Genomic DNA, 12733 nt, shown 5'->3' with positions numbered 1-12733 from the left:
GAAGATAGACTTTTCTTGCAGCCAAGACTGGCCTTAAACTCCCGTTCCTCCTGCATTTACCTCCCAGGTGCTGGGATTACAGGGATGCTCCACCATGTAGCTTCAGAGGAGTCTCTTTTATTTCCAGATTCTTATTAAGTTTAATTTTTGAATGATGCCTGTTTTTTTTATATAATAGAGACCTTCAAAGTCTGCGAATATATTAACTACAACATTAGTATCATGAATTCTGATCTCACATTCTACTCTTCCCATGCATGTGAGAAACCATACCACTTTCGCCTGTTTTGTTGGTTGCCATGTAGATAGAATTTATTTAGGGGAAAGGAGTAGTACTGGAGGAATCCAGCCTGCCTTAGAATCTGGGGCTCCCCAGATCCCTCACTTGGCTTTCCTTGCCACCTGCCCACTGGCGATTCTACATGAGAATCTCTCTCCTCTTTTCTTCTAAAGATCTGACTCAAGGTGTTGCATGTGGTCCATCAGGCTCAGCAGCTATGTGAGAATCTGAGCCACGTGAGCTCTGTCCTTGTCTTCTTCAGCTCGGTTGCTCAGCTCAGGGCCAGCAGCATCCTCATTGTAGCTGTGTCTTAGAAAGTATTCAGCGTCTGGTCACTTCTCTTCCCAGTGTGGTTCAGTCACTGTCTTGTCTAGATTACCATGAGGCTCCTAACTGGTTCTCTGCTTCCATTGGTGGCTTGCCCTCTGACCCCCAGCATTGGACCAGCCTTTGCACGATGTCCTCTGGGGGGTACCATTCTTTGCCCACATTCTCCACTGGACTACATCATACTCAGGAGGAGGAAGGGCACGGGGCAACAGACTCTGATGACCTGCCCTCTATTCTCTGCTCATCAGGTATTGGCCACACCTCTTCCTCTGAGTTTTTGGGGTATCCCCTCTGCTGGAATGTTGCTTCCCAGGTCACGAGGTTCTGATTCCTCCTGCACTTAGCCATTGCTCAAAGGTCACCTACTGAGAGGTAGCTTCTTAACCTATCCTGAGCAACAACAGCCGCCCTTCACCTGACTAGATCAACACTTACGCTCTATATTTATCTCTAGTAAGGCTATAGCAACCATTTGGTGGCTTCACTGTTAGGTTTTGGCCTCATTCACCCTGTAACCAATGGGCCTGCAGGCTGCCTGGCATGTAGTAGACACTCAAGTGTTTCTTAAATGAATAGACAAAGTTGCCTAGCTGCATGATCCTTTAATACTCAAATACGATATGTGTACTTTTGGGGTTAGGTTTCAACTAGACACGAGCACTGTATATCAGGGAACGAAAAGTGAGCGTCAGGGGTCTGTGCAGTGGGGAGTGTTGAGAGTGGCTGGGGGTTGTAGTGCTCTCCTCAACTCTACCTGGTTCCTGCCTCAGATGCATCTTCCCAACATTTCCATCTTATGATGTGGACCTTGGCTTCTGAAGGCTACTCTTTCCCCAAGACCTGCATGTGTCTGTCCACACACACAGGGCTTTAAGAGACCCTTCTAACTGGCCTGGTTTCTTTGGAGCTCTCCCCACCTGAGAGCTTCAAGGTGGAGGCCGTGTTTCCATGCATGTGTAGGAGGGTCTGGAGGCAGAGAGTCAGGCACACCCCCTAGAGAACTTCATTTTGAAAGACCTAAACCAGGAATCCAAATCCAGCACTGGGGTTTCCCAGAGGGACTGTGAAAGTTCATCTCTGGCTTCATGAGACTTGTCCTTGGGCCACAGAATTGAGGTCCAGTGAGCAGGGAGGTTGAAATGAGCCGGAAAGAGCCTTACACGGAAGCAGGCTCTGAGGGGGCTGGAAGTCCTCCTGTGAGGACAGCTGGGTCTGACCCAGTCACAGTGGGGACAGCAGCAACAGTAGCTTGGGGTTCTATACAGTCCAAGGGAGCGGGAGCAGCCCCTGAATGACCTCATTCCTCTCCAGTTCTGGACACAGCTGGGCAGGAGGAGTTCAGCGCCATGCGGGAACAGTACATGCGCACGGGGGATGGCTTCCTCATCGTCTACTCGGTCACTGACAAGGCCAGCTTCGAGCATGTGGACCGCTTCCATCAGCTCATTCTGCGTGTCAAGGACAGGTGAGGGCAGCAGACAGGGCCTTCCTACTCTCCTCCTTGGCTTCTGCAGGCTCAGTCTTCCCTCTCCCTCCTTCCTCCTTCTCTCCCTCCTTCCTTTTCCCTTCTCTTCCTTCCTCCTTCTCCTTTTCCTTCCCTCCCCCTACAGATTTCTCTGCTATTTCCTGTAAGTTCTCAACCTGTTGGTCACGACCCCATTGGGGTTCAAATATCAGATACTTACATTACAATTCATAACAGTAGCAAAATTACAGTTACAAAGTAGCAACAAAGTAATTTTTTTGGTTGTGGGGAGGGTCGCCACACTATGAGGAACTGCATTAAAGGGTTAATTAGGAAGGTTGAGTACCACTGCTCCGAGGTCTCCCCTGACTCTCTCCTTGCTCCCTAAGCTGCTCCCAAGACACCAAGCCTTATGCCCCGCCCATTTTCATAAACGCCTTCAATCAAGCAATCATTGGTAACATCTTTGTTTCCTACCCAACCCCAATTTAACCAAATTGCATTATATGAACAAAAAAGTGAATTTCCTCTCCAGAACACATTGAAATTGATTAAATTGCATTTGACTACAAGATTTACAAGTCCCTCGTTAAAGGCTTTTTTTTTCTTCATACTCTATAACATAATCAAATCACCTAGTGTCTGGTTTAAGTCTAACACTGCCAGTCAAAGAAGCAATGCAAAAAGAAAATGTAAATGAAGGAAAAGAGAAAGCTTTAATTAAATTCCAATAAAGATAGAGACACCCAGGCAATGGCCGTTCCACAGGAAGAAGGGCTTATAATTTTGCTGGCAGGGGGACACAGACACCCAGAGCAAGCTGCAACTGATTAATGTGAGTTCACCCCATGAATATATGAACATCAAGAGAGATACCCGACACCTTAAATGCTTCAGTGGTGGGGAAATCTTAATTTACTTGCTAATCAAAGAAATAAAAAGTAGCATTTTTCGTGTTTCAAATTTTAGGTTTCTTTTTTTAATGTGAAAATATTCAATATTACCCTAGATGCCCTGGGCTGCTGTTTTGTTTCATTTGCATGTCAGTAAGATGCTGATGGAACACGTCTCTCCATCCGGCACTTCTGGGGGTCCCTCTTCTGGGATTCATGTGCAGTGCCAACTGTGTGCCAGCCCCTGTCCCTGCTGCTCTTCACGAGTCCTGGCTGAGGGCCCTGCATGGTTTGTATATCAGAGCCTTGGAGAACTGAGAGCCTGGGAAGCCAGGTCCCATACCAACAGGCTCAGACCAGCCTCAAGGCTAGCCTTGCAACAGACCCTAAGTTCCTTCTGCCTGAGCCTCTGTCTCTTCTGGAAAAGAGGAGGCCCACTAGGGAATTGCTGTGAGGGTAGGCTGGCTCAAAGTCTGGTTGGCATCACCTGCTAGTGAAGAAAGATGAATCTCAAGGTTATCTGAATTCTCCTGTTTCCTAGGGAGTCATTCCCAATGATCCTCGTGGCAAACAAGGTGGATTTGATGCACCTAAGGAAAATCACCAGGGACCAAGGAAAAGAAATGGCAAGCAAATACAATGTAGGTAGACATGCGTGCACGTGTGCGTGTTTGGGCCTCAGGGCTGTGTGTGAAAGTCCGTATGACATCCTTCCTGCAGTGCTGATCTGTGACAATAGGACTAAGGCCTCCTACTGAGCAACGAGGCTCCAACAGAGAGGCCACAGGTGCAATGCTGGGGGACATTATTTGAAACAAGCAGAGACATCACCCTCTGTAGCCATAAGAGGCTCTGGGGAAGAGGTGTGAACAGCTGCCTTCAGATTGGCCTGGTAGCTGTGGTCTTCAGCATCTTCCTGGCTGAGGGCCCATCCGCCTGAGGTAGCACATATCCAGCACAGGGCTGTACAGGGGTGAGAGCTCTTCCTGCTCATGAGATAGCACCTGGTTATGCTGAATCGCTGCCATCAGCTCTGTTCACTGAGCAACCCCTCCTCCAGGTTCAGCAGTGAGCTGGGGAAACACGGATGTCAAGTCCTCTACTGTTACAATCTTAGGCATCACTGTCCCGACCTGGTAAACATTGGCACTGAGGTTGCTTCAGCTATACCCTATCATAAGCATTTTAGCTTTCTCAGTTCGTCATTGCCCTCTCCATAGTGCTGGGTCAGGTCTCTGCTCCTCAGCCCCATATTGGCACAGTGCGCCGGCCTTCTTGGGTCCTGCCTCCCAGCTGGAAAGTCAGCTGCAAGGTAGCCCTATCTCTACCCAGTGGACCACACATAAAGGTATTCTGGGAGCTAGTTTTGTCTGTCTGTCTTTTGTATTAATTCCTTTGTTAATTCCATCATTCTAGGTCCTGGAGAGCAATGGTTCCCTGTCTTTAGGTGCTTACACTTAGTGATGGAGACAGGCAATAAGCAAAATAAATGACAGTTTGTCCGGAGGTGACAGAACCTATGGAAACAAACAAATCAGGCAAAGGGGGGAGTCAGGAATGGGAAGAAGAAGTGTCGTTTTAAATAGGGTGCACTGGGTCCATCTCAGCAGGGACTTAAGGAGACAGAGGAATGGCCAGAGAGGTATCTGAGAAAAGAACGTTCTAGCAAAGGATTATTATCTGTGAGCCCCAGGGTTGGAGTTTGCAGGAGCCACGGTGACTAAGCAGGTGCATGCGGGTGAGTCATGACAAGTGCAGTCAGCGAGGTGACTTCAGCAGTTATGGCTCCTGTGGAGGCTGCGGAGGATGGCCACTGGAGGGTTTAAGAGAGATGTGACTTGTAGCTGAGCTGCTTCTCTCCTGTGACATGTTGTTTACAATAGTCCACTGTGAAAGGTGAAGAACAGAGTCACTCAGGGGCTGCCCCAGTGTACCACGAGAGGCTGAGAAGCATGTGACAAGATTTGAGCTGTATGTCTTAGAACCAACAGCATTTGCTCACAGATCGGAGATGGGGCAAGAGAAAGAAACAGGGTCAGCAGACAACCGTGTTTGCAGACCCCTAGACACTGAGGATGACTGAACTCCCAGGAGGGTGGAAGGTTTCTGGCTGTGGGTGGTTTCCTACCTCTCTTCTCCATGTATACAGTGCTGCATATAGGTAGGGTTCTACCTGGTTCTTACCAGGGATGCCTACCATGCCCAGGCATGGTGTCTGGCTCACAAGACACTCCAAAGCTGACCTACCATGCAGGTGCCCATGGGAGACCAAGTAGAAGGCTTGCACTGATTCTCTGTTGACTTGGCAATGTAGAGTTCTTACAGGTACGTCAGACATGCTAAGCTCAGTCTCCTCACTACAGATGGCGCTTGCCTCTGGGAGTTAATGCACTGAAGCTGGAAAAAGGGAGACTGGGAAGCCAAACAGCTATTCCACTGTGGAGGGCACTGTCCTTTTAGAATTATCAGAGGCTCAAATAAAAGTGACAAAGGCCTGACCCTGCCTTTATCTCTGCATTACAATAAGACTGCTTGAAGCCACTTGCTCTCCTGTGACCTCATAGGGTGAGAATATATGGATACTGACCCCTGTGTATCATAGGCGAAGCTTCCCTAGGCAAAGTTGACTGCCCTAACCCCCGGTGCTTGCTCTGCCACCCTCCCCATGTGTACCTTCTTCACCATATTTAGCTTCTTTAGATGTATTAGAATAAAAGGCACTAATTTTGTGATCTGGAAAAATAAGTTATGGAAAGTTGCAAAGTCATTAGGTCTAACCTCTGTCAGTTTACTGCCTTCACACCCAAGAAGGCCAGGGCATGATTTCCTGAACTCTCGAGCCCTGCGTGTGGAGGAGTGAGCACTTCCTAGATCTCTGGGATACCCATCATAGGACCTAGAATTGTGTCTTGTCCTCCCTGAGCCTTTGTTCCACTCTGCTGGTCCAAGGTTTGGTGGGAACATGGCCCAGGGGTCCCATCACCCACAGGACCATGTGCCACTCCCTATCCGTGAGAGATTATCATCAAAGCATCATCCTTGGGTAAACATGGCTCAGCTCCCAGGCTCCCAGAGCAAACAAGAGAGGAGCTGGGCTGGAGAGCTGGTGGGAAGAGACCAGGGAGATCTTGGTCCAGAGTCCTCAGCTCACACCTCCTCAGCCTTTCCCACTGAAGTTCACTCTGGAGGAGTCCAGGGGAAAAGGTCAGAGGTCACCCCCCTCCCCCAGAAGCATGAAAAACACAGTATGAGAGAACTCAGTGTGAGAAGCGACATAGTTTGCTCTCAAGTATAAAAAGACTATTTGGATTCTATTCTAGGGAGCTATTAACTGTCTCTGTGACTAGAGAACAAGAGGGAGTTAGAGAAGCCATTGGCCAAACTCTCCAGCCTTACAAGGCAAGAAGCTATAGAGCTTTGGGAGTTCTGTCAGATCCTCGGTGTTAAGACTTCCGAGTGCAGATTAGAACAGATAACACCAGACCACATGGTTCTAAAGGGGAGGGGGTTTATTCAGGACAGAGGGCAAAGGTGGGGAGAGAAACAGGAGGAATGGTGGAGGGAAAAGAGAGAGAGAAAGGAGAGAAGTGGAGACCCACCATGGCCACATGGAGAGAGGGGGAAGGGAAGGTGGGAAGGGCGAGGGGACAGAGAGAAGCTAGAGGCAAGAGAGTAAGAGACTAAGAGAGAGAGGAGGAGGCAAGCAGCCCCTTTTATAGTGGGCACACCTACCTGGCTGTTGTCAGGTAACTGTGGGGAGGAGCATACCTGGGTGTTGCCAGATAACTGTGGGGAGGAGCATACCTGGGTGTTGTCAAATAACTGTGGAGGTGGAGTTTAGACAGAATACTAACACTCGGGACCTCTAGAGTTTGGTTTTGAGACAGAGTTTCTCTGTGCAGCTCTGTCTATCTTGGTACTAGCTCTGAAGACCAGGCTGCTCTTGAACTCACAGAGGTCCACCTACCCTTGCCTCCCAAGTTCTGGGATTAAAGGTGTGAGCCACCACCACCGGGCTTAAAGTGTACATTTTAAAGATGGAAGAGGGTTCTGTGGGTCATGGTGCCAGGTTGACCAAGCTGAACTTTGCTTTCCAGATCCCATATATAGAAACCAGTGCTAAGGACCCGCCTCTCAACGTGGACAAAACCTTCCATGACCTAGTTAGAGTAATTAGGTAAGCATTGTACTTCCCCTGACAGTTGTGCCCCTCCTTGGGGTACGCCCTCTATGGTGGAAAGGGAGAAGCCAGTCTACAGCAGGAACACATGAGGAACATAACTCCTAAGAGACTGGGTGGTTCCAAGCCTCGTTTGACATTTCTTGTGGCTCTTTGCATTTCTCCCCTGCTTTTTACCCCCCTACCTCTACACTGCCCCCAGGTATAACCAGGGAGGTGGATGGGGGGGCTACAGACATGCTATAGACATCAGGTATTCTAGTATCTCAGAACCCCAAGCTTTCAACATATCCAACATAGCAAAGAACAAGCCCCTCTTTCTACCACTGCCCTTAATATTAGAAGCCCTGAGACAGCACCCCAAAGTAGCCAAGTATGGTCCCTGGACTCAAATTCCAGAGACACTGTGTGTGTCTTCCAAGACCCACAGCTTATGGGTCTTCAAGTGCCAGCAGCCTTGAGAACAGACTCATGGACGTTTGTTCCTTTAAAACCGTATTCACTTCACGATGGATGACGGAAGCTGCGTGCTGGCTCTGCCCTGCAAGATCCAATCCAGTTTCTAAACCTTAAACATCCCCAATAGTTAAACCCCTGTTTTCAGTACCTTATGCGGGTGACTCAGAGGCTGTTGGTCAGCTATGAATCAGACCTAGGCCTGTAATGGTGCCCTTGTTTGCCACCTCTTGGTCTTGTGCCATGTGCACACCCCTGCACACACCCACATATGCCCCACAGTCTGAGTTCGTCCTTATTTCTCTGTGCAGCCCTCACTTCACGTTTGTGTTGGCTTCCCACGCTGCCGTGTGTTGCTTATGGAGCTGTGGCACCAAAAGCAACCCTGGGCCTAGGAAATGTTAACAGAAAACATGTAAAAGCTTTGGCCCCCAGTAGGCCAGTTACTTTATCTAAAATATGAAAAAGAAAAATAAGCACAGACACCAGCTCCGTTATAAAGCATGACAGGCTTACGGTATGAATAAATCTAGTCACCACTGGACAGCAGAGGATTCTCATTTTCCTTTCCCTTCCTCTCTGGTTTTCTCACACTAAGAGATGCCACACAGCCTGATCTCCTTGGGTGGCCAGGGCAGCAGCACTCTTGGGCTGTCAGAGACTCGGGAGTCCCAGAGCAGACAGAGAGGGAGGGAGTCACAGTACAGAGGAAGCAAAAGGCTTGCTCTGATGTTGTCTTTGCTTCCTTCATTGTTCAATAGGCAACAGGTTCCAGACAAAAACCAGAAGAAGAAAAAGAAGACGAAATGGCGAGGAGACAGGGCCACTGGCACTCACAAACTGCAGTGTGTCATCTTGTGACAGCCTGAAGCCCTGGGCATAGCAACCGTGAACTGCCAGCCCCTGGGACCAGCCCACTGCCTAACCTCACTGAGAACCATTTCTAACCACGGCCCTTGGCTCTGGACTGGGCACAGGAAGGGGACGAGGGAGGAGGGGCAGAACAGGCAGGAGCTGGCTTTGCCGCCTCTCCCAGGAGACAGGCGACAGCTTCCAAACCCTTCGTGTGTTGATTGAGCCCAGTTCCCAGTCTATCTGTGGGCCTTAACTCCATAGGGCTGGTTTGCTGTGGAAGTGCTTCTCCACATACAACGCACCAGACAAGCCATGAGCAAGCTTCCTCCCTGACCCCATCCCCAGTGTCTGAGCTCTTGTGTCTTTTGTAGATTTTTAAATTATTTGAGTAATGATTATTTTATTAAAGAGGTCTGTGCCCATTGCCTGGCAGAGTCCCAAGTTTTTGGCAGACCTCTGATAAATGTCTGGAACAGGGCTGTTGTCTTCTTAACTGAGTGTTCCTAGCAGTGCCAAACTCCATCCAGGATGAAAGACAGAGGGCAGAAATGAGTGGAGTCTTATCAGAAGCCTGGGGTCAAACCAAGGAAGCAAACAGACCCCAGAGACTGGAGAGAGGGAATGGATTTACCTGGAGGGCTTTGGTGTGGCTGAAAATAGCAGAGATTAGAAAATAAAACTTCCTTGCCACTACACCCCACTCCCACCCCCCAACCCCACTGAAGTGAGGGCTAGTTGGGACCAGTTCATCCCTAGAGGGAATTCCCTCACCCCCCATTCCCACCCCCACCCCCAGGGAATGGTGAGGCCAGTGGCTGGCTTTACAAACATACTCATTTGCTTTCCAGGCAGTGGGTAAATTCTGTGTTCAACTGTGGACAGGCCCCTGGGCTTCTCAAAAGTGTCTCTGTTTGCTTTCATCCTGTGTGTTGTTGTGGCTCTGACACAAACATAGGAACATGTTCAAGGAGGTGACTGTGACACCATCCAGAAAGCTCTGAACTGAAAGCACTCGAAACTGTTATCTGGGAAGCCCCAGGACCTGAAGCCATTTCCACCTGAGTCAGCTGACTGTCACCTTTATAAGCCCAGCCAATGAGCAAACCCCTTCTGGTGTGAGCAGTCTGGCTGCCTTTTGGTACACACTTTCTTTGCTTTCTTAGGTCAAAGGGGAAGAAAGCTGAGCTGATGACACAGTCCACACACTTATTTCAACAGGGACACCTCCCTCTCTGGTGCTGCTAGTGGGGTAGAGATTGGCTTTTTCCAGCTAAGATCCATATGGAGGGACAGCAAGAACAAAGTACATGCTGTGAGAGGGTCAGAAGCGGAGGTGACATGGTGAGCTCATTTGCTAGCACACCTTGCAAAACAGAGGCTCCCCACCAGGTGACTGGGCCACTGTGGAAAAAGAAACTCATGGAAGGAAATCCAAGGACATTGGCCCCCAAGTGGATGTCCAGCCTGGTGATTCTTTTCCAATCCAGAAGGTCCTAAGTTGTTCACACACAGGGTCATCATGACTGAAGGCCTCATTCAGGGGACAATTCTGCTGCAGAAGGAAATGACCAACGCTTTTGCTAGCTAGAGATCAAACTTCCTACTTACCAAACTGCCACCCCGCCCCGATTTTTTTCTGTTCCTGAAAAGGATACCAGAGAACATGCCAGATGAGGTATCTCCCCATTTCTCAGATCCTGTAATACTTATGAATACTTTCAACACTCAAAGGACCAGGCTTTCTCCAGCCTTGTGCTCCTAAGCCACACCCACAGCAGCTGCAGCCTGGAGAGAGGACAGATAGAAGGAAGGTCTACACTCAGGGCAGCAGCCACTGCCAGAGAAGCCATCTCCTGCCTCCTGCTACCCGCACTCCCCTGCTCCTGTGGACCAGCACCTCCACCTGCTGAGTGAGGACTCTCCCCCCTGAGCTGCCTAGACCAAAGCCCCGAGTCATGAGTCACACGGCTAACCAGAAGGGAGGCTCCCAGCACCCCGCCCCCCTCAGAAGAAGCAGTGCATTCAGGCTCATCATCCAGGGCATCCATTCTAAACTGCCCACATCCTAAACTGTCTCCACACGCAGATGGACAAACTGACTGACATCCGGGTATCTCTGGTTCAGGGCTGTCATCTTCCACAACCCCCTTCCCCCCATGTGTGACATGGGTAGATGATACCCCAGAATTAGAAATGAACCCTCTGACAGAGTTTCCGGGGAGGGCGAGTAAAGTATGCTCGGTGCATCTCCATCACCAGCTGACAGGGGATGTCAGGATACCTGGTTGGCTGTGACACCACGTGACAGAGGACCCTTTGGGTCTATACTGAACTGTCATTCTGAGGTTCCCTCTAGTTTTTGAGAAACTTGTGTTCCTATCACCTCTGGTGTACCCCTGCAATCCCCTCACCTCAGCCTCTCTTGTGTGCTGATTTTCTTCCACTACTCTGACACCTCTTTATAGGTTCTCTTTCTCCCCATAGCCATCCCCTCTCCCCCAGTATAGGGGTATGTTTGGCTCCCTCTGTCCCAAGCAGCTTGCCACACGGGGAACATCTGGATGTTTCTCTTAGGAGCTTCCCACCTTGCCATGGCTCCTGCTGTGGAGTACCTGATTGGATTGGCGTGGCCTGTCCTGCCTGCCAGGAGATGTGACCCACTGACTATGCCAGCTCTAACCCTAAAGGCCCTCAGACCCACCACACTAAGTCCAGAGCCACAGAGGGGTCCTCTCTTTTAGCAGCCCACCTGGTTGGAGACTCCACATTGAGTCGGGTTTACCTAGAATGCCAGATACTTGAAACACTGAGCCCTGTGCGTGACAGTATTAGCAGGTGGCTGTTGTGAGGAGCGAGAGTGATGCCTGGACATTTGTTGATGCTTGAGCCTTTTATGTACTTTTTATCAAGTCTTTGTGTATCTCTACTTATTAATAAAGAAACAAACAGAGATCCTGTCTTATTTACTCTTCCTCAATCACTCCTAGTTTTCCGAGCTTTTAGTTCTTTACTGAAACATGCACCTCTTCCAGAGCACAGCCTTGGGTTTAGCCAAACCTAAAGTATAGAGGAAGCATATTGGTGGTCATGAATACTTTAGGTCTTTCCTGCAGTATCATATGTCTGTATGGATGTGGCATCTGTCAATAATAAATCTGATGGCCTATGCCTTGACAGGAAATAGGAGATGGGACATCCAGGAGACAGAAGGATTCTGGGGGAAATGACAGGTGGGAGTTTCACTAGGGAAGATATGACAAGACAGTCACATGGTACCTGAGCACAGATAACCAGCCATGTGACAGAATGTAGATTAGAATAAACAGGTTATTTTAAGTTATAGCTAGTCAGAGAAGAGCCTAGCTGTATGGCCAAGGTATTTGTAAGTACTTTTGATTCTGACTTTTATTACTGGAAGCATGGGACTGAGAGGAAGAACCAGACCTTTTTTTTTTCTACAAAAGCCCACTTCCTCAGAGGTATGCCACTTGCCCCTCTTGTCTTTTGTGGGAAACTGTTTTCTTGTATTCAAAATGGAATTCCTGACCATCTGTCTGTGATGCCTGTTTCACCCAGCTCCTTGCTTCCAGTTCTCAACCTCTAAGTCTTGGACTTGCTCTCACCATCCACCCACTCTGTCCTTTAAGAAAAACTGTTGATTTTACCGTGCAAACGTGTCTAGAATCTACCCGCTCCCACTACCTCCCCTGCTGCCATCTGAGCCGATGCTGCAGTTGTTCGAGTCTTGCTCTTGTCTTCCCACAGTTCATTCTCGATACAGCCAGCACAGAGGTTCTGGGGAAATTTAAAGTGAACTCACGTCTCCACTCTGTGTACCCACCATCGTCCAGTAGCTTCCCCTGCCTCATTTTCCAGGCATGCCAAGGTGGGCTATGCCATGACACATAAGTAACGAATGTGCAGACGGGCATTAGGTAGAAGAGACGAGTGGCCAAATGTGTTCCTTCACTTGATGTCAAACACTCACTGAGTTCTGGGCCCCACTCCCAGCAAGGTCATGGAGACATAAAATCCAGGAGGCTATTCCCTGACTAGTTGAAAACCACAGCGACATATTGGAGCCACTAATTACATCACTGTTAAAGAGTAAAAATTTGCCTCCAAAGTCACCCTTCCTTTCTCCCTCCCTCCTTCCCCCTTCCTTCCCTCTCTCCCTCCCTCTCTTCTTCCCTCCCTCCCTCTCTTCTTCCCTCCCTCCCTCTCTTCTTCCCTTTGTCCCTCCTTCCTCCTCTCTCTCTCCCTTTCTTTCTCCC

General features: G+C 49.2%; 1 protein-coding gene across 2 annotated transcripts in view; it reads left to right on the top strand.

Annotated features, from left to right (window-relative positions):
- Nucleotides 1-11411, top strand: part of Mras (muscle RAS oncogene homolog) — a 53924-nt gene extending 42513 nt beyond the window's left edge. For both annotated transcript variants that reach the window (XM_028788073.1, XM_028788074.1), the window contains 4 exons: nucleotides 1922-2075; nucleotides 3510-3609; nucleotides 7066-7145; nucleotides 8366-11411. In XM_028788073.1, the coding sequence (XP_028643906.1) occupies nucleotides 1922-2075; nucleotides 3510-3609; nucleotides 7066-7145; nucleotides 8366-8465 (434 nt within the window). In that variant the 3' untranslated portion in view covers nucleotides 8466-11411. The remainder of the gene's footprint in view (nucleotides 1-1921; nucleotides 2076-3509; nucleotides 3610-7065; nucleotides 7146-8365) is intronic.
- Nucleotides 11412-12733: the final 1322 nt, after the last annotated feature.

This window comes from Grammomys surdaster, unplaced genomic scaffold (genome assembly GCF_004785775.1).
Source record: "Grammomys surdaster isolate TR1022 unplaced genomic scaffold, NIH_TR_1.0 125698, whole genome shotgun sequence".
NCBI lineage: Eukaryota > Metazoa > Chordata > Mammalia > Rodentia > Muridae > Grammomys > Grammomys surdaster.
This window is presented reverse-complemented; position numbering and strand designations above follow the sequence as displayed.